This window comes from Haematobia irritans, chromosome 1, assembly GCF_050003625.1.
Source record: "Haematobia irritans isolate KBUSLIRL chromosome 1, ASM5000362v1, whole genome shotgun sequence".
In the NCBI taxonomy this organism is placed as follows: Eukaryota; Metazoa; Arthropoda; class Insecta; order Diptera; family Muscidae; genus Haematobia; species Haematobia irritans.
The window spans coordinates 226,721,636-226,746,096 of NC_134397.1; the positions used below are offsets into that span (position 1 = coordinate 226,721,636).

At 34.2% G+C, this 24,461-nt stretch overlaps 1 protein-coding gene across 1 annotated transcript; it reads right to left on the bottom strand.

Annotated features, from left to right (window-relative positions):
- Window positions 1-18,460: 18,460 nt before the first annotated feature.
- Window positions 18,461-23,854, bottom strand: LOC142235154 (uncharacterized). Its single transcript, XM_075306414.1, has one exon. The coding sequence runs from the start codon at window positions 23,852-23,854 to the stop codon at window positions 18,461-18,463; it is 5,394 nt and encodes a 1,797-aa protein (XP_075162529.1).
- Between the last annotated feature and the right edge of the window lie 607 nt (window positions 23,855-24,461).

The following is a 24,461-nucleotide window of genomic DNA, read 5'->3' on the forward strand; positions in this document are numbered from 1 at the left end:
TAACCATGTCCGTCTGTCCGTCCGTCCGACCGTCCGTCTGTCACACATTTTTGTGATCAAAGTCTAGGTCGCAATTTAAGTCCAATCGCCTTCAAATTTGGCACGAGTTCCTTTTTTGGGTCAGAATAGAACTCTATTGATTATGGAAGAAATCGGTTCAGATTTAGATATAGCTCCCATATATATCTTTCGCCCGATATGCACTTATATGGACCCAGAAGCCAGAGTTTTATCCCGATTAGCTTGAAATTTTGCACTAGGAGTACAATTAGTAGTATAGTCATGTGTGCCAAATTTGATTGAAATCGGTTCAGATTTAGATATAGCTACCATATATATATTTCGCCCGATATGCACTTATATGGCCCCAGAAGCCAGAGTTTTGGCCCAATTTGGTTGAAATTGTGCACTATGAGTACAATTAGTAGTAAAGTCATGTGTGCCGAATTTGATTGAAATCGGTTCAGATTTAGATATAGCTTCCATATATATCTTTCGCCCGATATGGACTTATATGGAACCAGAAGCCAGAGTTTTATCCCGATTAGCTTGAAATTTTGCACTAGGAGTACAATTAGTAGAATAGTCATGTGTGCCAAATTTGATTGAAATCGGTTCAGATTTAGATATAGCTCCCATATATAGCTTTCGCCCGATTTACACTCATATGACCACACACCCAGAAAAAAATGCCTTCGAAACTAAAGGAAAAAATTTTCATCAATATAGTTTATCCATTTTATTTCCATTAAGGTAAATTTTTGTGAAAAATAATAAAATTTACTCGTTTCAGTAAAAAAATCCTAAACTGTAAGCAGTTAGGAATAGTTCATTAACTAGAATAAGGCATGGAATTTTACTCATCCTATTTTCTTCGCTGGGTATAAGAATTTACTACTGAAAAAGAAAATTTTATTCACCGATAACAAAGCATTCGTAAAAATAAACAAAAAACGAACTAAAACCAAGTTTCCTCAAAATTAGTAAAACTTCTTATTAAATGATAATTGCGACTTCCTTTATAATAGAAAGTTTTTCATACATACGAACAACACTTGGCATAGAAAAATATTTTAGTTCATTCGTACTAAGAAGTATGCAATCCTTTCAAAACTTAAGGAAACACACTTGTTAGAATATAGGAAATTTTCCTAAATTTCTATTGTCTACCTGTCATCGTAATCGATGTGTTTGCGCGTGGGTGTAATCGATATATTTGCGCGTCGGTTGTTTTTTTAGTTGGAATCGCGTTGTTTTGGTATACGGAGAGATTGTTAAAAAACAATATGGTAAAATAATATAATAAATAACAAATAAAATATATAAAATATTTGTTATTTTAAATTAGTGAGAAAATTTTTCGTTTTTTAAATAAATCTATCAATGTTCGTGATAGTGTATAAAGAAAGAAAACACCAGCAGAATAACAACCCTTTCATTTGTCTTCATTTTGGAATCTATCAGGTAATATTCAGTGACGCTAACCTTTTGCAACAAAAATGTTTTATGATTTTTTTTTATATTTGTAGGTATTGAAATTGTAAAAGGAAGACAAAATCGTTAGGCAGCAACTTATTAAAAGTGAAAAGTACAAGAAGAAGAAAAAGTGCGTTTTACAGTTGATAATATCACACGGAAATTGGAAATAGTGGAATAATAAACTAATATTTCAAAGAGATTCGATGCTGTTGATTCTTAATAACTATATTCAATATATTAATAAAACATGTCTTTTATTGAAGATAAAATTGCTTATAGAAATAAATAAAATTGTATTTAAAAACGAAGGTAAGCAGTTCTAATTGTGAAGTAAAAGTTTACCACAAATGTGTCAGATTTGTCGAAATGAATGAAAAAATTTCAATAAAATCATTCCATATATGAATTCAAATTAGTTAAATTTTTTCATTCTGTAGTATAGTGGTATATAAATATAGGAAAATGTTAACTAATATATGGAATACATTACTCCTAATTTCTACGAAAATCACATCGTTCAAACAAATAAAAATGTCTTTGGCGCTATACGAAGTTCAACTTTCTTCACAATGAGTTCATTTTAACTTAAAGAAGGGGTCACTTTTTTCTGGGTGCAGAGTCCAATTTTTTACTCCGATTTAGTTGAAATTTTGCACAGGGAGTATAATTAGCATTGTAGCTGTGCGTGCCAAATTTGGTTGGAATCGATTCAGATTTAGATATAGCTCCCATATATATGTTTTTCTGATTTCGACAAGAATGGTCAAAATACCAACATTTTCCTTGTAAAATAGCCACTGCTTAGTCGAAAAGTTGTAAAAATGACTCTAATTTTCCCAAACTTATAATACATATATATCGAGCAATAAATCATAAATAAACTTTTGCGAAGTTTCTTTAAAATTGCTTCAGATTTAAATGTTTCCCATATTTTTTTACTAACATTGTGTTTCACCCTGGTGCATTTGAGTCTGTAGACTTAAATTTTGAGTCTATAGATTTTGTAAAAGTCTATCAAATCCTGTCCAAATCGAGTGATATTTAAATGTATGTATTTGGGACAAACCTTTATATATATCCCCCAACACATTTAACGGATGTGATATGGTATCGAAAATTTAGATCTACAAAGTGGTGCAGGGTATAATATAGTCGGCCCCGCCCGACTTTAGACTTTCCTTACTTGTTTTCTACTAACATTGTGTTCCACCCTAGTGCATTAGCCGACTTAAATTTTGAGTCTATAGATTTTGTAGAAGTCTATCAAATTCTGTCCAGATCGACTTGCCTTACTTGTTTAATTTAAAATTTAAAAATTTTTGTATTATAGGCTGTTTGACATACTGTTTTTAGTTTGCTTGAAAAATTGGTTTTTTTGAAATAAATTTTTAATTAAAAATTTAAAAAATTTCGATCACTTTGTTTAACTTAGTCTTCCGAGTTTGAATAAAAAGTTAAATGTATCAATAAATTTTTTAATTTAAAATTTAAAAATTTTTATATAATAGGCTTAATTAACTTAATGTTGCTATCTTGATTAAAAAAATATTTGTATCAATTAAAATCAACTAATTGAATATGTTTTCAAATTTTATTATAGTTTTAAATTCTTTAATAAATAAATAAATTTTCTGTGCAGTGACTTTAGTTCAGCCTTTGTTTGTGTTCGTGTATTCTCATGACTAAGTTTTTTCCCACTGCGGCGTGGTTCAATCAATTTTCGTATCATTTCTGGTGTTCTTACCGTTTCCTATCGTCCACTTTTTTGGACGTGGTTAGCATGCCCGCCTGGCATTCACAGGGTCATGGGTTCAAACCCAATTTTGACCAAACACCAGAAAGTTTTTCAGCGGTGGATTATCCCCTCACAGTAATGCTGATGACATTTCTGAGTGTTTCAAAGTGGGTTCAATGTGGAACGCCGTTCGGACTCAGCTATAAAAAGGACGTCCCTTGTCATTGAACTTAACATAGAATCGGGCAGCACTCAGTGATAAGAGAGAAATTCACCACTGTGGTATCACAATAGACTGAATAGTCTAAGTGAGCCTGAAATATCGGGCTGCCACCATACCTAACCTAGCCATCACCGTAATGGTACGAGAAACAAAAAATTTATTAGCATTTAAATGCTGGAGGGGTGGAGGAAAATAACAAACTGTAACTCCAATAAAGTTTTCCAAATAAGGCCTCGAAAACCAATTCACCTCCTACAAACTATATGCCTAAGATGTCTCTCTATGTGGACTTCCTTATTATAAGAAAACCATCACATTGCTGATGCGACAACATCGACGGGATGACTGTTTCACATTGCCATGCATGCATTGGTCTCAAGCAGATTTCTGCATTGGATAGATGATGCTTAACTAAGCATATCGACACCAATAAATCATGCAATAATGTTGACGTCGTCAACTCCTTCTTCACGGAATGGTGTGTGTGCTCTTCCTATTTAAAACGACCAATCGCTCTCACATCTCCATCGCTGTCATCCAGTTAGGATATAGCGTATAGCTGAGATGTAATGCATCATTCTGTGTTACTTTATCCATGATTGCTTACCATGACAATGCAACGTTTTTCTTTTTATCAGACAACACCTACTTAAGACATTGATTGATATTTTTATTATTACAGTTTTTTTTTTTTAAATTACAGAGAATTTTCTCAGGCTCCAATAACAAATTTGATGGAATACCTGTCGTGATTTTATTTTTATATTTTTCTCCTACAAAACATTTTAAATGGATGGGGATTATTCTTTTCCTAAGAACTTTTGCCTTTATGCCTTTAATTAAAATTATGACATCTTCAAAGTCCTTAGAGAATTCTTCATTTACTCCTCTCATGGCATTTTTACTTCACTGTACAATTGAAAAGAATCAAGTGCGGGGAAATTTCTTACAGAACATCACGTTGTGAACCGCAGGGATGCTTTTAATTATCTTATTAAGTGTGGCGATACTTGTTTGCATTATTTTTATTGCCTACCTTTCGAGTTGAGTGTCAAAGGAAAACCACCCACACAATAATGGGTCTCAAGGACAATGACAATACAAATGAAGAAGGACAATACAAAAACAAATGTCTTGGGGCTTCTTTGACCTGTTTTTCACATCCCTTAACATCACTAACTGAGTGTAAATTTATAAGAGAATTAAAAAAACAACGTTGTTATTTTTTTCGTAAATTGACAAATGTTTAGATTCTCATGATGATTTGTAATAAAATTGAAGGATATACAGTTGAGGTAGTCGGTTGGAATTTGTTTTTTCGATATTCTTTAGAAATTTAAAAAAATAATCTATTTATTTCTATGATTACAAACATTGTTTCGAGAAAAAGGGAGAAAACGACCTTGACTTTATGTGGGCTATCAGCCCCCAATACACCCAGACCCAAATATTCTTAATCACCTATTCGAACCGTATCCTCAAAATATAGTTTAATTGGAACAAAATATTTTGACCTTCTTATAATATAGTTTTTGGTACTTATTCCGAGCAAATTTTGTTGTATTTTGTAGGGACCTACCTGGTTTAAAATCTAGGACCAAAAAAATTAAAATTAAGATCTAGATTTCATTAATCGAATTTCCATTCTATTTTCGCGGTATATTAATAAATCTGCAAAAACAAATGCCAGTTTAAAAATCCAAATTATGGCGGATACTTCAAAGCAAAATATGAAATACAAAATTATGTATAGGAAAACAATTCGACAAAATTATCCACACGCAGAGAAGAAACATGATTGTCACAATCATATTCGAAGAGCAAAATAACATGTTAGGAGCTATTTTTGTGGTGACCATATAACATTTTCACCTGCAACCATGTTGGCCCAGTGAACATGGTTCTAAGAAAAATAAAATTGTCCTCATCTAAAATGTTATTAAATATATTGATAAAAAGAATTTTGTTGGAATCAAAAGACAATGGTCACGATCTAAAATGTTATGGTATTCGTCAAAAATGTTTTTCTTCCAGGTAAAAGAACATGGTCACAACCTAAAAAGTTTTGATCTTTATGAAAAAACTGTTTTCGTTGTCGAAAAGAGGGCGCCACTTGAGGAAAAAAAAACAAAACAAGTAAGGAAAGTCTAAAGTCGGGCGGGGCCGACTATATTATACCCTGCACCATTTTGTAGATCTAAATTTTCGATACCATATCACATCCGTCAAATTTGTTGGGGGCTATATATAAAGGTTTGTCCCAAATACATACATTTAAATATCACTCGATTTGGACAGAATTTGATAGACGTATACAAAATCTATAGACTCCAAATTTAAGTTGGCCAATGCACTAGGGTGGAACACAATTTTAGTAAACAACAAGTAAGGAAAGTCTAAAGTCGGACGGGGCCGACTATATTATGCCCTGCACCACTTTGCAGATCTAAATTTTCGATACCATATTACATCCTATATATAAAGGTTTGTCCCAAATACATACATTTAAATATCATTCAATTTGGACAGAATTTGATTGACTTTTACAAAACCTATAGACTCAAAATTTAAGTCGGCTAATGCACTAGGGTGGAACACAATTTTAGTAAAAAAATATGGGAAACATTTAAATCTGAAGCAATTTTAAGGGAACTTCGCAAAAGTTTATTTATGATTTATCGCTCGATATATATGTATTAGAAGTTTAGGAAAATAAGAGTCATTTTTACAACTTTTCGACTAAGCAGTGGCGATTTAACAAGGAAAATGTTGGTATTTTGACCATTTTTATCGAAATCAGAAAAACATATATATGGGAGCTATATCTAAATCTGAACCGATTTCAATCAAATTTTGCACACTTGACTATACTACCAATTGTACTCCTAGTGCAAAATTTCAACCAAATCGGGCCTAAACTCTGGCTTCTGGGGCCATATAAGTCCATATCGGGCGAAAGATATATATGGGAGCTATATCTAAATCTGAACCGATTTCAATCAAATTTAGCACACTTGACTATACGACTAAGTGTTATATTTGTACAAAATTTCAAGCAAATCTGAAAAACTCTGGCTGCTGGATCCATATTAGTGCATATCGGGCGAAAGATATATATGGGAGCTATATCTAAATCTGAACCGATTTCTTCCAAAATCAATAGGGTTCTATTCTGACCCAAATAAGGAACATGTGCCAAATTTGAAGGCGATTGGACTTAAATTGCGACTTAAACTTTGATCATAAAAATGTGTTCAGAGACAGACGGACGGACGGACAGACGGACAGACGGACAGACGGACAGACGGACATGGTTATATCGACACAGGAACCCACCCTGAGCATTATTGCCAAAGACACCATGTGCCCATTTCGTCTCCTTCGGGGTGTTACAAACATATGCACTAACTTGTAATACCCTGTTCCACAGTGTGGCGCAGGGTATGAATATGGGAAACATTTAAATCTGAAGCAATTTTAAGGAAACTGCGTAAAAGTTTATTTATGATTTATCGCTCTCTCTCTCTCTCTCTATATATATATATGTATATATATATATATATATATATATATATATATATATATATATATATATATATATATATATATATATATATATATATATATATATATATATATATATATATATATATATATATATATATATATATATATATATATATATATATATATATATATATATATATATATATATATATATATATATATATATATATATATATATATATATATATATATATATAATATATATATATATATATATTATATATATATATATATATATATATATATATATATATATATATATATATATATATATATATATATATATATATATATATATATATATATATATATATATATATATATATATATATATATATATATATATATATATATATATATATTAGAAGTTTAGGGAAATTAGAGCCAAATTTGGTACGCACAGCTACAATGCTAATTCTACTCCCTGTGCAAAATTTCAACTAAATATATATCTAAATCTGAACCGATTTCTTCCAAAATCAATAGGGATCGTCTTTGAGCCGCAGCAGGACTCTATACAAAATTTTAGGACAATCGGACTAAAACTGCGAGCTGTACTTTGCACACAAAAATACACACAGACGGACAGACAGACGGACATCGCTAAATCGACTCAGAATTTAATTCTAAGACGATCGGTATACTAAACGATGGGTCTCAGACTTTTCCTTCTTGACGTTACATACAAATGCACAAACTTATTATACCCTGTACCACAGTAGTGGTGAAGGGTATAATTAACTTTATTTATTTATTTTTATTTATTTATAAACTAATTCAAAAAATTTGTCAAAATTTTCTAAAGAAATAAAATTTTGATAAAATTTTCTATAGAAATAAAGTTTTGATAAAATTTTCTATAGAAATAAAGTTTTGACAAAATTTTCTAGAGAAATAAAATTTTGATAAAATTTTTTTGTGAAATCAGATTTTGATAAAATTTGGACAAAATCTTCTAGTGAAATTCATTTTAGACGAAATTTTCTAGAAAAATAAATTTTGACACAGTTTCAGAGAAATACGATTATGACAATATGTTCTAGAAAAATAATATTTTGACAAAATTTTGTAGAGAAATAAAGTGTTAACAAAATTTTCTAGAGAAATAAAATTTTGACAAAATTTAGTATAGAAATAAGATTTTGAAAAAAAAATTCCATAGAAATAAGATGTTGACAAGCAGAAAAATAAAATTTTCACAAAATTTACTAGAGAAATAAAATTTTGAAAAATTGTCTAAAGAAATAAAATCTTGACAAAATTTTCTAAAGAAATAAAATTTTGACAAAATTTTCTACAGAAATGAAAAACTCTTCTAGAGAAACAAAATTTTGACAAAATTTTCTAGAGAAAGAAAATTTTGACAAAAATTTTCTAGAGAAATAAAATTTTGACAAAATTCTCTAGAAAAATAACATTTTGACAAAATTTTCTAGAGAAATAAAATTTTCACAAAATTTACTAGAGAAAAAATATTTTGACAAAATTTTCTAGAGAAATAAGATCTTGACAAAATTTTCTAGAAAAATAAAATTTTTACAACATTTTCTAGAGAAATAAAATTTTGAAAAATTTTTGATCGAGAACATCAAAATAAAATTTGGTAGATTTTTGGTAACATTTTGTTAAAATTTTGGTAAATTATTTTTTAAACGAGTGGCAACCGTAGATGAGACTCATTTAAAAGAGAGAAATCCCTTGTTCCTTGGCAGCCCTATATTTCAGGCTCACTTAGACTATTCAGCCCATTGTGATACCACAGTGGTAAACTTCTCTCTCAGTGACAAGGGACTTACGACGTTCCACATTGCTGTGAAACCACTTAGAGAAACTTTGGAACACTCAGAAATGTCACCAGCATTACTGAGAGGGGATAATCCACCGCTGAAAAATTTTGTAATGTTTAGTCGAAACTGGGTTTAAACCCACGAACCTGTGTCTAATTAATTAGATTTTTCTATCTCTAAGGCACAAATCGGTTTCATTGAAATTTGTATCGAATTGTAATCAAGGACAAAAACTTTGTGTGAGGCAAAGGTTAGGTTAGGTTAGGTGGCAGCCCGATGTATCAGGCTCACTTAGACTATTCAGTCCATTGTGATACCACATTGGTGAACTTCTCTCTTATCACTGGGTGCTGCCCGATTCCATGTTAAGCTCAATGAGCCACCGTCCCACCTCAGTAATGCTGGTGACATTTCTGATGTTTCAAAGCTTCTCTAAGTGGTCTCACAGCAGTGTGGAACGCCGTTCGGACTCGGCTATAAAAAGGAGGTCCCTTGTCATTGAGCTTAACATGGAATCGGGCAGTACTCAGTGATAAGAGAGAAGTTCACCAATGTGGTATCACAATGGATTGAATAGTTTAAGTGAGCCTCATACATCGGGATGCTACCTTACCTAACCTAACCTAAGCTCAATGACAAGGGACCTCCTTTTTATAGCCGAGTCCGAACGGCGTTCCACATTGCAGTGAAACCACTTAGAGAAGCTTTGAACCCTTAGAAACGTCACCAGCATTACTGAGGTGGGATAATCCACCGCTGAAGACCTTTTTGGTGTTCGGTCGAAGCACGAACCACGCCTTGTGTATGCAAGGCGGGCATGCTAACCATGAACCACCACGGTGGTACAGTGTTAGGCAAAACTTGCGTTTATACTGTAAGGACAATAAATCTATGAACTTACGACAATATTTTTTCAGTGTAAGATAACCAAACGATTGGCAATCTTAAGCCTTGACGTATGATATTTATTAATGTATGATAATTATAAATTATAATATTATTATCTAATTAATGTCATAACATACACATAATATGCTAAGGATTAACGCTTTAGTTAAATTGAATTAACCTTACCCAAACCAAAATAGCATATCCTTAAAGCCATCAAAACCCTATCCCTGTCCGATTATAGTCTTTAAAAATGTAAGCTTTCAATAGCCCTTAATTTTTGTAAAATATTTTAAAGATCTCTACCGACACCACTCATTATTCACTCAAGTATGCCCACATTCAGCTATCCCATAGAGGGTTTTTACTCATGCTGTGAAAAGACTAGATAATTTGAGGTTGAGCATCCCTTCCGCTTCACCATCTCGACATCACACTTTGAAATTAGTATTTTAATCCCTTTTTAGGTTTAACCATCCTGGTGGGTTGTTTCCCAATCCTTGTTATAACAAAGCATAACGCTCATGAAATGTGGGATTTTGTTGATAGAGCTATTAAGGATCTAAAGTGTCTAACCCTTCGTCGTTTGGTCTACCCTGGAGTTGGAGTGTCCTATTTTGGAGGACTTTGTAAATTTTAAGACTTATGTTTGTTGTTATTTTTAAGTATGAAAAGGTTATGTTTGAAAATATCCCATAAGGATGGTCGAATGTTTAAATGTGTCTCCATGTGTGTATGTGTGTGTGTCTATATATATGACCCAATGTCTGTGTAAAATATTTGTATGTTGGTCTATCTTATTAGTAAATAAGTAGCCATGAAGGATATGGTGATGAAAGCCAAGGAAATTTCTTTAATTTGTCTACTCGATTTTAGTCTCATTAACAAATTTTACTGAAGCAATTAGTAGACGAGCTCACGCATCGAATGATAAATGGTGTGCCATTTGAAAAGCAAGTAGACTTGAAATTTTTCAACATTTCAACATCCCATTATGGTAGTTTTCATGCCATGTGCATATTGTATTGTAGTAGTAAATGATTTTTCTCGGACCAGAACATTACACACACGTGAAATAAATTAAGGGAAAAACTATAAACACTAATGGGAAAAGTTTGTTTCATAAAAAAATCTAAAGTTAGATAATGAATATTTTTAAATGATTATATTTAGTATCCTCGAAAAAACTGGTTTATTTTTACAAAAAACTAAAGTCCAATGTTATTCTACTTTTAGAGATTCGAGTTTTGCCTCTAAAATTAAAAATAATTTTAGTTAATTTAAAAGTTATGTATAGGTAAGTCTACAAATAATTTCGAATCGATATGGACTTTTGCGCGGAATTTAAATATTGGGGTCGCTTATATGAGGGCTACAATTATGAACTTGATATGCACCAATTTATGTGTGATTGGGATCGATTTATCTGAGGGCTATATATAACTATAGACCGATATGGACCTAGTTAGGCATGGTTGTTAATGGCCATATACTAACTAGCACAATGTACCAAATTTCAACTGACTCGGATGAAATTTGCTCCTCGCGCACAGAAAAAACATGTTTGGACATGGTTGCCGCATCCATTTAATGCTTATCTAGAGTAGGTAATTGTCGCGAAAACCATGTATTTTGTCTTTGTAAAAATAATTTTCGAGCGGAGAAAAATATATGTTGGCAATAAGCATTTAAATGGTTCTCAAATGCCGCAAACATGTTCTATTATTTAAATGATAGAATTTGAGACCATTACATGGTCGGGAAAATCATATACCTGACCATTCAATTTTTTTACTTTTTTTGCAGAGAAAAAAGTATTTTTATAGGTTACGTATAGACATATCTAGAACCATTACATGACCATAAAGACCATGTACATTGTTTTCGTCACAATTTAATTTTTTAACTTGTTTGCAGTGAAAAGAATTTTATAAAAACATTGAGCAGGTACACACGATTTTCATTTTGAGCGTCAGTCGTGTGTTGATTGTTTCTTGGAATGGACGGACGGAGAATACGGAATTATTGTGTTTTGTGTTAATTTATTTATTCAGAAGTGGCACGTGGTTTTATGTGACCACAAAAACGAAAGTGTAATTGAAAAAAATTTACCTGATTTTTGTTCTACATTTTGATATATGGTATCATTTATTTGCAGTTACATGATGTCTGCATTGATACATTTGATGGGCACGAGGTAAATATGGAATGAATACTTATTGTTGAAATTGAACCAAAATGGAATGTGTAAAAATATGTGAAGTTTGCTTGCACGGCATTATAAATACAAATAAACAATGAATTAATTTATAAATATATAAAAACAAATAAATAAAGTTAATTTTGTGTTTTCTTTTCTCAAGTGTCGTCTTTTTTCGACGACAAAAAAGTTTTTTTTTTCATAAAAATCAAAACATTTTAGGTTGTGACCATGTTCTTTTAACTGGAAGAAAAACATTTTTGACGAATACCATAACATTTTAGATCGTGACCATTGTCTTTTAATGGGAACAAAATTCTTTTTATCAATATAATAACATTTTAGATGAGGACAATTTTATTTTTCTTAGAACCATGTTCACTGAGCCAACATGGTTACAGGTGAAAATGTTACATGGTCGCCGCAAAAATAGCTCCAATCATATTATTTTGCTCTTCGAATATGATTGTGACAATCATGTTTCTTCTCTGCGGGGGGCTATATATAATTATGGACTGATATGAACCAATACCTACATGGTTCTTAGAGACCATATACTAACACCACGTACCAAATTTCAACCGAATCGGATGAATTTTGCTCTTCCAAGGGGCTTCGGAGGTCAAATCTAGGGATCGGTTTATAAGGGGCTATATATAATTATTGACCGATGTGGACCAATGTTTGCATGGTTGTTAGAGACCATATACAAACACCGTGTCCCAAATGTCAGCCGGATCGGATGAAATTTTCTTCTCTTAGAGGCTCCGCAAGCCAAATCTGGGGATCGGTTTATATGGGGGCTATATATAATTATGGACCGATGTGGACCAATTTTTGCACGGTTGTTAGAGACCACATACAAACACCATGTGCCAAATTTCAGCCGGATCGGATGAAATTTACTTCTCTTAGAGGGTCTGCAAATTTGGGGGACCGTTTATATGGAGGCTATACGTAAAAGTGGACCGATATGGCCCATTTGCAATACCATCCGACCTACATCAATAACAACTACTTGTGCCAAGTTTCAAGTCGATAGCTTCTTTCGTTCAGTTAGCGTGATTTCAACAGACGGACGGATGGACGGACAAGCTCAGATCGACTCAGAATTTCACCACGACCCAGAATATATATACTTTATGTCTTTGTGCAATATTTCGATGTGTTACAAATGGAATGACAAAGTTAATAATCCCCCATCCTATGGTGGAGGGTATAAAAAGAGTATAGTGCCCTTTCGTTAGTTTTTATGAAGATCCCTTTGTAATTTTTGTTTATTTTCCACCGTTTTTTGTACCCACCACCATAGAATGGTGACGGGGGTATAATAAGTTTGTCATTCCGTTTGTAACACATCGAAATATCGATTTCCGACTATATAAAAGTATACATATTATATATATATATTCTTGATCAGGGAGAAATTCTAAGACGATATAATGATGTCCGTCTGTCTGTCTGTCTGTCTGTTGTAATCACGCTACAGTCTTCAATAATGAAGCAATCGTGCTGAAATTTTTCACAAACTCGTCTTTTGACCTGCCTGCAGAAAGGTCAAGTTCGAAGATGGGCTATATCGGTCCAGGTTTTGATATAGTCCCCATATAAACCGACCTCCCGATTTGGGGTCTTGGGCTTATAGAAATCGAAGTTTGCCAATATCCAATTTGCCTGAAATTTGAAATCTAGAGGTAGTTTATGACCACAAATACGTGTGCCAAAAGTTGTGAGTATCGGTCGATATTTTGGTATAGCCCCCATATAGACCGATCTCCCGATTTTACTTCTTGGGCTTTTAGAAACCGCAGTTTTTATTCAATTTACCTGAAATTGGAAATCTAGAGGTATTGTAGGACCACAAATACGTGTGCCAAAAATTGTCAGTATCGGTTCATGTTTTGGTATGGTCCCCATATAGACCGATCTCCCGATTTGTCTTCTTAACGATTTCCCGATTTAACTCCTTAGGTTTCTAGTAACCGTAGTTTTTATCCGATTTGCCTGAAATTGTAAATATTCTGGTATTTAAGGCTCACAAAAACGTGTATCGGATTAAGTTTTTATCGGTCCATTTGGTAATGGTTCCATATAGACCGATTTAACTTCTTGAGAGTATAGAAGGCGCACTGCTCATGAAAATTGCTTGAAACTCAATGTAGAATTTCCATATTTTATTTCTAGGGTGAAAATCTACAGATTTAACCCTGGACAGTCATCCTTCGTCAAAATGACGACGCTAAATTTGATTTTCGGCATAAAGGGGGTTTTGGTCGTTTGGAAAATGATAAATTTATTTATTTATTTATTTATTTATCAATTAATTACATTTACAATAAAATTATAGATATAATTGTAAGCTTTGACTGCTAGGGTCTTAAGCTTGTATGATAAATTTAAGTTATACTAATTCAACCAAATTATGACTTTTTGTTTATTATTAATTAAAAATGAACGGAGTAAAATAGTAAACGAAATTTTGGTTATCATTTTTGTTCACGATGTAATTTATAGAGCCTTGAAATAGGCCTCAGTCAAAATGACGAAGGATGACGTTAGTGTACAAAAATCAAGGATGACTTTCCAGGGTTAAGATTTCAAATGAAGACATTATTTTATAATTTTCTTGCACACCTACAAGAGATGTTAATGATTCCTCTAAAACTCAAACAAAAATGGTTCTTATAAATCCAGAATCTGATATAGTCTTCATAGGTAAAATCTTTAAATTTATCTTCGTTAAGTGTACTGGTTGAACTGCTCTGCTTGATCTGTCCTCAAACCCTCTGAAATTTCAAAGGAAACACTAATATTTGATTCGTGGTGGTGGGTGTTTAAGATTCGGCCCGGCCGAACTTACTGCTGTATATACTTGTTTTTTTTTTTTCAAATGTCTATTCTCTTGTTTCCGAATGTCTATTCTCTTTACTCCGAATACTCATTCTAATATTCAAATTAAATTATATTTAGACTTAAGCATATCAAATTTTTGGCCTTATCATAAAACAGTTTTCCGAAACAACATACAAGCGGTTTCACAGAAATTTCTCTCTTTTGATTCTCTCGCTGAGTTATGTTGATATCTTTCGTCAACCCTCCCAGTTTCCATCTCTATACTCTCTCTATGTCGCTCTCTGAATAAAATACTACAACATATATATGTTTACTCGAAATTTGTAAATTTATATACGTTTACATTCATACATATTACACCCAGAGAAGGAATATGATCACCTCAAACACGTTTTAAGAGCAAAATGTTATTTTTGGGTGGTGACTATGTAACATGGTTTTCGCAACCATGTTATTTTCTCGGAAAGCATGTATCTGATTTCGGCAAGCAGGTTATATTTGACGAGAAAATAAGATTTTAGTGACAAACATCTTACATGGTTACCATATAAAAATAACATTTTGCTCTTGAAACATGTTTGCGGTGATCATATTCCTTCTCTGCGTGTATTTTTATGAAACATTCATGCCCCAAACATAATATATTCTAACAAATTAACATATGTGTCTCAAACATTTAGTGTTAGTTTAGGAACATTGCATTTTTGCACTTAAATATATTGTGTTTAAAAATTGTGCCCGAAACACATTTTGTTTATATCAGAACATATGAAAAATATATTTTTCTAACAATGTATAAATTCAGTCTATTAAATTTTAGCTAGGGGGGGGGGGGGCTATGGGCCCCCTAGGAAAAATGTCTAGCTACGCTAATGTATATAACGTTATAGTAAATTATACATTATATACTTTGAATGCAACTCTTTTAACTAAGCTCTTTTTGTTTGCTTTAAAAAAAAATATGGATGTTATCAATTTGGGTTATATTTTCTTTTGACAATTGCTTAACATCTGTTTCGATTTTTGTCATATTGAAGGAAAAAATGCATATTTGCTTTCCACATTCAATATTGACTTTAGAGACAAAACTACAGATAGCCCATTGTTAAGTGAAGGCGACAAAAGTGAAAATTCAATTAAAATTATTACGAGGTCATGTAACATATGTTGAAATATCAACATTTAAATTGACATTTTATTTGCTCATCCGGATTTGTATCAGCAGTATATAAAATCTTTAAATATCTTGAAAAAAAAAGAAAAACAATAAACGAATCTATGTAAAGAAACATGAAATAACCAATAAGCAAGACAGAAACAATAGATTATAAAAATGTCCAAGATATTTTATAGTCCTTTCCCACTAACAAAGTTTACCTCGTCCACTAACCATATAAGACCATAGAGGGTAGCCTCTTCTTTGCGTACACGCAAAGAAAAAAAACGTTTGGAAAACGTGCGCCGAAAACGTTTTTCTTTTGTTAGAGTTTTTTGAATTGCTTCGAAAATTTCAAAATTTTTTTCACCAAAAAAATTCGTTTGTTACAAATTTTTTATTTTTTCAATAAAAAAAGTTATTTTTGAAATAACAACATAGTCCATTTCGTTTATATCAAACACTGTTCTTTTTTGACTTTAGGTCTTTAATAAGACACATTTTACAGTTCAACATTTAATATAGTACAATGTAATGTTGAACATTTTTTCGGAATCTTCCGCATATATCTGGAATATATGTAAAAAAAAAAAACAAAAACAAAAAAAAACTTTGGCCGAAGCAGGGATCGAACCCACGACCCTTGGCATGAGAGTCGGACGTAGCTACCACTGCTCCACGGTGCCAAACTAAATGTTTGTTTCTGTTAAATAAACTTTGTTTATTCGGTTCGTGGGCGCCGCAAGCTATGCTATATAAATATAACTTATATGGATATTTATCTATTGATGACCATAACAGGTACATAGCTCAGTGGTTAGTGTGTTGGCTTACAATGTGCATGGTCCGCGGTTCGATTCTCCGTCCAGGCGAAAGGTAAAAAAAATTTTAAAAATTTATAAAATCGTATAATTTCTTCTACATTGTTGGTATTACAGGAAATGGTGTTAAGAACTAAAAATCCTCGTGGATGTGAGAAAGATGTGAGGGACAATGCAATTAGCAAGAAAATAATGTTTTTTTTTAGCTAGTCTTTATGAAATTGTTTTTACATCCTGGAAAAGAATAAACGTTTATCACAAAAATTATATACTTTTCTTCCAAATACACTTCCTTACAGCGAAAAGCAAATGAGAAACGAACTTTGTTTGTCTAAAATTTCGTTTGGGAGGAAAGAATTATTTTTTTGCGTGTAGGTACTGTAATACCCGTCCATACGAATCGGATTACAATCCATTTCTCTAAATTATAACTGTTTGTCGAGTTATAAAGAATCACATGAAATCCCCGAGTGTAGATGGAATAAAAAGACACTCACTAATGTGTTATGGCTTTAACGCATTTTTACTGCCGAACTGTGGTAACCAATAAACAAACGAACATCAATCAACTTTGATTTATACTCGTACACGAGACCATAAAAGTGAATCCTCACTCAATAAAATAAAAAAAAAGGGAGAAGAACATCAACTTATAAATACTCATCTGCTCTAGGAATGTTGCTCCCCTCGCCTTGCCCATATCTAAACCACATAGTGTCTCGGAGGCAAACCAAAGCTTATAAATAAACAAACAAATAACTTAGCTTTGTGTACACATTTCGATATGAAGCTAACGTGTAACGTGTAAGTAGGATAAGAGAATAGAAGAACATGGATGCTTGCGATGCTTGCATTCTCGTTCATAAACATCGATTGTGTTTGTTTGTTTAGTACAAGAAGATAGTGTATTTGTTACATCGTTATTCTCAGGAGTAAACGATGTTTGTGGATTTTCAAAGGTAAACAAACAACAATAAGAACATCACCAATAACAAAATATCTACGTCTATATGTAGAGACAATCAAATATACACACACATACACTCTCTTACACTTAGGTTAACATTTGTTTGATGTTATATCTATGGCACTGCATTGCCATTAAGTTTTATTGATTCGAAATGTGGCTGTTTGGTAATACACCATACGCACATACTAAAGCTTCTCAACCATATGGGGTTAAGACAACTAGGATATAATCATCGTAAGGCCTTTTTATTTATATCCATGACGATAGTATAGTAAAGGGGGTGATGAAGCAGGAGCTTTTTCCTACTTGTAAACTGCAAATCTAAATCCAAAATTAAATAAAATTCACTTTTGGTAATTTACTTTCAATTCAATTGACTTTGCTTTATTGCGTAAAAAATAATGTGTTTAGTTTGTAACAAGATCGATAACTGTCCATCCAGGTTTTTTCATTTACCCGGCGAGCTGATGATAGACGATGAAAGAACAATTATTTTCTCTACTTTAAATTCTTTATTTTCGGTTTACTCTTTGGCAGAAACCGTTTGTTAAAATATGCTTTGGTCAATGTAAAGCATTTTATTACACGCAGTAGACATCGTCGACGTTTACAACAGCATCCAAGCTAGCAGCATATCGTTGATAATGCAACAACCGAAATGAAGAGAAAACAAATCGTAATTGAGAGGCAACTAAATGCACTGTGATGACCCTTTAGGAAATTGTTTCTTGTGTGAAAGCCATAACATTCACCCCCCCTTGAAAGCCTTGCTTTCAAAAGACTATTGTATTGGGAGCTTGCATAATTTAGTAATCGCCCGTTTGAACGTGCCTTCAGTCGATCGAACGGTTGCAACTCGTACTATGCCGTCATCGCCAGGGCTTACATCAATAACTCGAGCAATTGGCCATTTTAGAGGGGGTATGTTTTCATCCTTAAGTATTACCATGTCATTAATTTCAAGGTTCGGGGATCCGTTCGTCCATTTGCTTCTCTGTTGGAGGCAATTCAAATATTCTTTACGCCAACGTTCCCAGAAGTGTTGTTGTATCCATTGAGCAAGTTTATAACTCTTCAGAGAGCAAGAATTCAATGTACGTATTTCTTGTTCTGGTAAAGCTGTGAGAGGGCGGCCAATCAAGAAGTGGGCTGGTGTAAGGCACTGCATATCATTCGGGTCACAAGAGAGTGGTGTAAGGGGGCGACTATTAATAATGGCTTCAGCTTGACATACGATGGTGTTGAGCTCATCATGACTTAAAATATGATTGCCAATAGCTCGCCGTAAATAGTATTTTGCCTGTTTTACGGCGCTCTCCCATAACCCACCAAAGTGGGGAGACCGTGGAGGAATGAACTTCCACGAAATTCCGTCTTCAAGGCAAAATTTTCGAATGGAGTCGTTGTGCTCCTTGCTTAGGAATATATCCAATAGTGATTTCAATTCTCTATTTGCCCCGACAAAATTTGTTGCATTATCGGAGTATATAATCGAACAACGCCCCCGTCGAGCAACAAATCTCTTTAGCGCTGCAATGAAAGATGATGTAGTTAAATCTGAAACTAGTTCTAAATGTGTAGCTTTAGTTGAGAAGCAGATGAACACAGATATGTAGCATTTGATGGGAGGTCGTCCTCGTATTTTTTGCGTTATACTAAACGGACCACAGTAATCGACTCCAGAAATTTGAAATGGGAAGCTCGGTTCTACACGTTCAGCAGGGAGCTCTCCCATCACTTGTTCTTCGGTCTTTGGCTTACACCTGAAGCATAGCACACAATAATGAATAATTTGTTTAATTGCGTTGCGGCCATTTATGATCCAGAACTGTTCTCTTAAAATGTTGTGAAGAGATAAAGTCCCGGCATGAAGAAATTTCCTATGGAAATAATTTATTAAAGTTTTAACGAATGGGTGACTTGGGGGGAGCACTATTGGATGTTTTGTAGCAAATGGAATTGATGACTTTTGTAATCGTCCCCCTACTCGAATTATTCCATCACTTATAAATGGAGAAAGTTGTTGTAATTTAGATCGATTCCTTAACGGCTTGCCATCTGACAATAGTTTTTTCTCTTCAGCGAAGTGAGTTTGCTGTATGATTTTCAAAGCTAACAGTAAGGCTTGTTGCATTTCGGTAGGTGTTAAAGGCCCGTGTAAATTTTTTTTATAACGGGTGTTACTCAAAAAGCGGTTTACATATGCTAGTATACGCAAAAGCTTTTGGTAATTGTTGATAAATTTGTGAGTTTGCAGAATGTCTTCTTGTACACTGACCACAAAACTGTATTGTTTGTCTTCTAATTTTGATGTGTCTTCCACTATGGGTTTTATTTGCTTGGGCCATTCAGACATTTCCATACAGATAAAGGGCGGGCCTTTAAACCAAAATTCCCTTTCAAGTAGTGTGGAAAGTGTACATCCTCGTGAAAGCAAATCCGCTGGGTTTAAGTCAGTTGGAACATGGCGCCATTGGACTCCTTCTGAAAGTTGTTGAATTTGCGAAACTCTGTTCGCTACAAAAATAGGCCATTTGCTGGGGGCTCCAGTTATCCAGGAAAGTGTTATGGATGAATCTGACCAGCAGTAAATTTGGTTTGGCGACTTTGGAAATGATTTTCTGGCAGATTGAAGAAGTTTTATACACAATAATGCTGCGCAGAGCTCAAGTTTCGGGAGAGTGACTTCTTTCATTGGGGCCACTTTTGATTTTGCACATATCAGTGATGACTCCACGCCATTCGCTCCTTGGGACACTGCATAAATACAAGCGCCATAAGCTTTTTGACTGGCATCTGCAAATGCATGAATATTAGTAGTTGAGTTAAAGGGTACGAACCTGGCGATTTTCAGCTGCTTCAAATTTGATAACTGCATACGGATATGGTGAAATTCTTCGAAAATATCCTGAGGGACGCTCTCATCCCAGTGTAGATTTAGCTTCCATAGACTTTGTAATAGAATTTTAGCTCTGACGATCATAGGGTTTATCAACCCTAGTGGATCGAAAAAGGCGGATGTATGGGCGAGGATTATTCTTTTTGATAATTTGTTTGATTGGTTGTGTGGCGCATAGGAAAAACCTAGGGAATCATTATCCGGTGCCCATCTGAGCCCCAACGTTTTTACAAAATTCATGTTGTCTATGTGGACAATGGTTTCCTTATCTTCATCGGGAACGTCAGCTAAAACTGCATCGACATTTGCGGCAAATTTACGAAGCGGAAAACCTCCTAATTGTAGCAACTTGATAACCTGTGTTTTAATTTCGATGAGATCCATTATACTTTCTCCACCTGTCATCAAATTGTCAACGTAAAAATCTCTCATAGTGACTGCGGCACCGATGGGAAACAAGGTGGAGTAATCTTGAGCAAGTTTCTGCAAACATTTAACAGCTAAGTATGGAGCGCAGCTGGTTCCGTAAGTCAGTGTATTTAATCGGTATGTTGTAAGTAGATTTGAAGATGTATCGCGCCACAAGATACACTGCCATTGTGCATCCGCTGGGTCAACTAAAACTTGCCGATACATTTTAGCGATGTCGGCGACCATTACGTACTTGTGATATCTAAATCGACTCAACATTGAAAATATGTCATCTTGTAGTTGTGGTCCTACACAAAGCACGTCATTCAACGACTTGCCATTCGAAGTAGCACACGATGCGTCAAACACAACTCTTAATCGAGTTGTTGAACTGTCTAATTTTAAAACACCATGGTGCGGAATAAAATTGCAATGGGCAACATCAATAGCCGGAAGAGGGGACATATGACCTAGTGTGTGATATTCATTCATGAATTCAGTGTAATCCTTCCTCATCTGATTACTTTTCATTAATTTTTGCTCTATGTAATATAACCTTCGCCGAGCTATATCAAACGACTGTCCCAGTGTTGATGGATTTGTTTTAAACGGCAAACGAACTATAAATTTGTTTGTCTTAGGGCACCTCTTAGTGCTAGTGCAAAAAAGCTGTTCGCACATAGTTTCTTCCGCAGACATTATCTTTTTATTTGTCTCCCCACATTCTTCCAATGTCCAAAATCTCTGTAACAACATTTCTAATATTGGCTCGTTTGATGATGAGAATAGTTTGTATTTGTCTTGCACAGGAATGCGAGAGAAATGTTGCGAGCAGTCATTATTCGGTGGTGGTAATGTTATTTGGGATTGTAACATTGTGGGGTTGCAACTTGTATACGAAGAAATATATGATGTTAGGAGGTTGGTTGTTTGCAACTTGTTTGACGTCATCATAGATTTGGATGGTAAAACATCAGCAGGAACTATAGATCCAGTTACCACCCATCCAAGTTTGGTTTTTATTAGATTTGGTTGGTTATCGACCTTAATACGACCTACCATTAACAAGTCCCAAAAAAGATCTGCACCTATTAGTAGATCAATTTCTCCGGGTTGGTGGAAGTTTTTGTCTGCCAACGTTATGTTTTCTGGGACGTGCCAACCGCTGGTGTCAATATGTGATTGAGGGTGATATGATGAGATACAAGGAATTACAACAACGTCAAGGGGAACTGCAAAGTCGTTGACGAGCGATTTGACTGTAATCGAACATGCTTGACTAGCTGAGACAGAACTGTTCCCAAGACCAGATACTTCTATATTAACCTTTCTTAAGCTTGGTTTTAGCAGTTGAGCGACACGTTTGGTTATAAAATTCAATTGCGAGCAGGAATCTAATAATGCTCTTCCACGGATTTTAACCCCATTTTCGTTGCAAAGTTCGACTATTGCCGTAGCCAATATGACCAAACTATTTTCCTTCGCTATTTTTAACGACACCGTTTGCATGGTCTCATTTGCAATGAATTCTGAATTTTGTATTCCTTGTGGTGTTCTATGCTCACTTTCGCCCTGATTTGAAAATAAGGTGGTTGGGGGGTCCCTATGAAGTAATGTATTATGGGAGGCATTGCATTGTCGACACCTATTTTGTGACGGGCATGACGACATTACATGATTCATACCTAAGCAGTTTAAACAGAGTTTGTGCTTTTTTGCGAGTGTAAAACGATCTTGGGCGTTCGCTTCCATGAACACTGGGCAATGAAACGCACCGTGATAAGGAGTTGAGTTGCATATGACACAAATTGATTGTTGGTTGGAAACTACGAATGACGACACGTTCCTTGAAAAAGTGGCCGTTGTCGACCGTTGACTATGAGAATGGCCTGTTTGACTGCTGTTGACTATGCTTAGAATTTTACAGCGCCTCTCGAGAAAGGATGATAGGTTATCCCATGAGGGAAGTTGAAGATTTGCCGACGTGGCGGCTCGAACTAACATTGTTGAGGTTTCTTCCTCCCATTTTGCTTGAGTTTCGACGTCAAGTTTTGATACAACCATATGTAGCAAAATGCCGTCGGCAATTTGTGATTTCGATGCGATGGATTCTAATGCACGTAGGTCAGCATTAATTGTGTCTATTAGATCACGCAGTGACGATACACATGACTGCTTTACCTTGTGCATATCAAATATATGACGAATATGAGAGTGAAAAATTTCAATTTTATTGTCGTACCTGTTGGTTAGAATGTCGATTGCTTTGAAATAATTTGATTCCGTGACTTCTAAAGATTGGATGAGACGTGCTGCAGAGTCTGTTAAGCAAGAGCGCAAATATTGGAATTTTGTTATCGAGGAAAGGTCAGGATTATCGTGTACTAAAGTTCTGAATGTGTTAAAAAAGTCAAGCCAATCCCTATGTTGCCCATTAAATTTTGTTAGTTGTAACGTTGGTAGGTTGACCTTAGATGTTTGGTTAGAAAAAGTTGGTTGCATAACATGCGTGCTGCATAAAAGGTTGTCAGGTGTGCCTTGTTTTAACACGGCTATTTTTTCTAACAACTTTGACTTAACGATGAAGTACGCCTCTTCGCAGACACTGTGATGATTGAAAGAGAACTGTGATTCGTCTAAAGCCTCCAACTGTCTTTGAAGAGTTTCAAACGTATCCCACTGACGCTCGAAAATAGAAAGTTTTACTTCCAATTGGTGAAGGCCCAAACAATCAAATGATTCTAGATTGTGGCTGGCAGATTCAAATCGGGCGAGGATTTGTTCCCGCTGTAACATTTTCACGCGTATACCACCCGTACTTGAAGAGTCGTTCTTCCCTACATCATAACATTCATCAAATGACATGTTCACTTGGAATTTTTTATTGGAACCAATATCCGGCTCGAAGGACCTATGATGAAGCAGGAGCTTTTTCCTACTTGTAAACTGCAAATCTAAATCCAAAATTAAATAAAATTCACTTTTGGTAATTTACTTTCAATTCAATTGACTTTGCTTTATTGCGTAAAAAATAATGTGTTTAGTTTGTAACAAGATCGATAACTGTCCATCCAGGTTTTTTCATTTACCCGGCGAGCTGATGATAGACGATGAAAGAACAATTATTTTCTCTACTTTAAATTCTTTATTTTCGGTTTACTCTTTGGCAGAAACCGTTTGTTAAAATATGCTTTGGTCAATGTAAAGCATTTTATTACACGCAGTAGACATCGTCGACGTTTACAACAGCATCCAAGCTAGCAGCATATCGTTGATAATGCAACAACCGAAATGAAGAGAAAACAAATCGTAATTGAGAGGCAACTAAATGCACTGTGATGACCCTTTAGGAAATTGTTTCTTGTGTGAAAGCCATAACAGGGGGTATACCCGTAATACGTGTTCACATCGAAATATCGACATATGTTATATACAGGGTGGCTGATATACATTGCAACCAATTTAAGCTTGT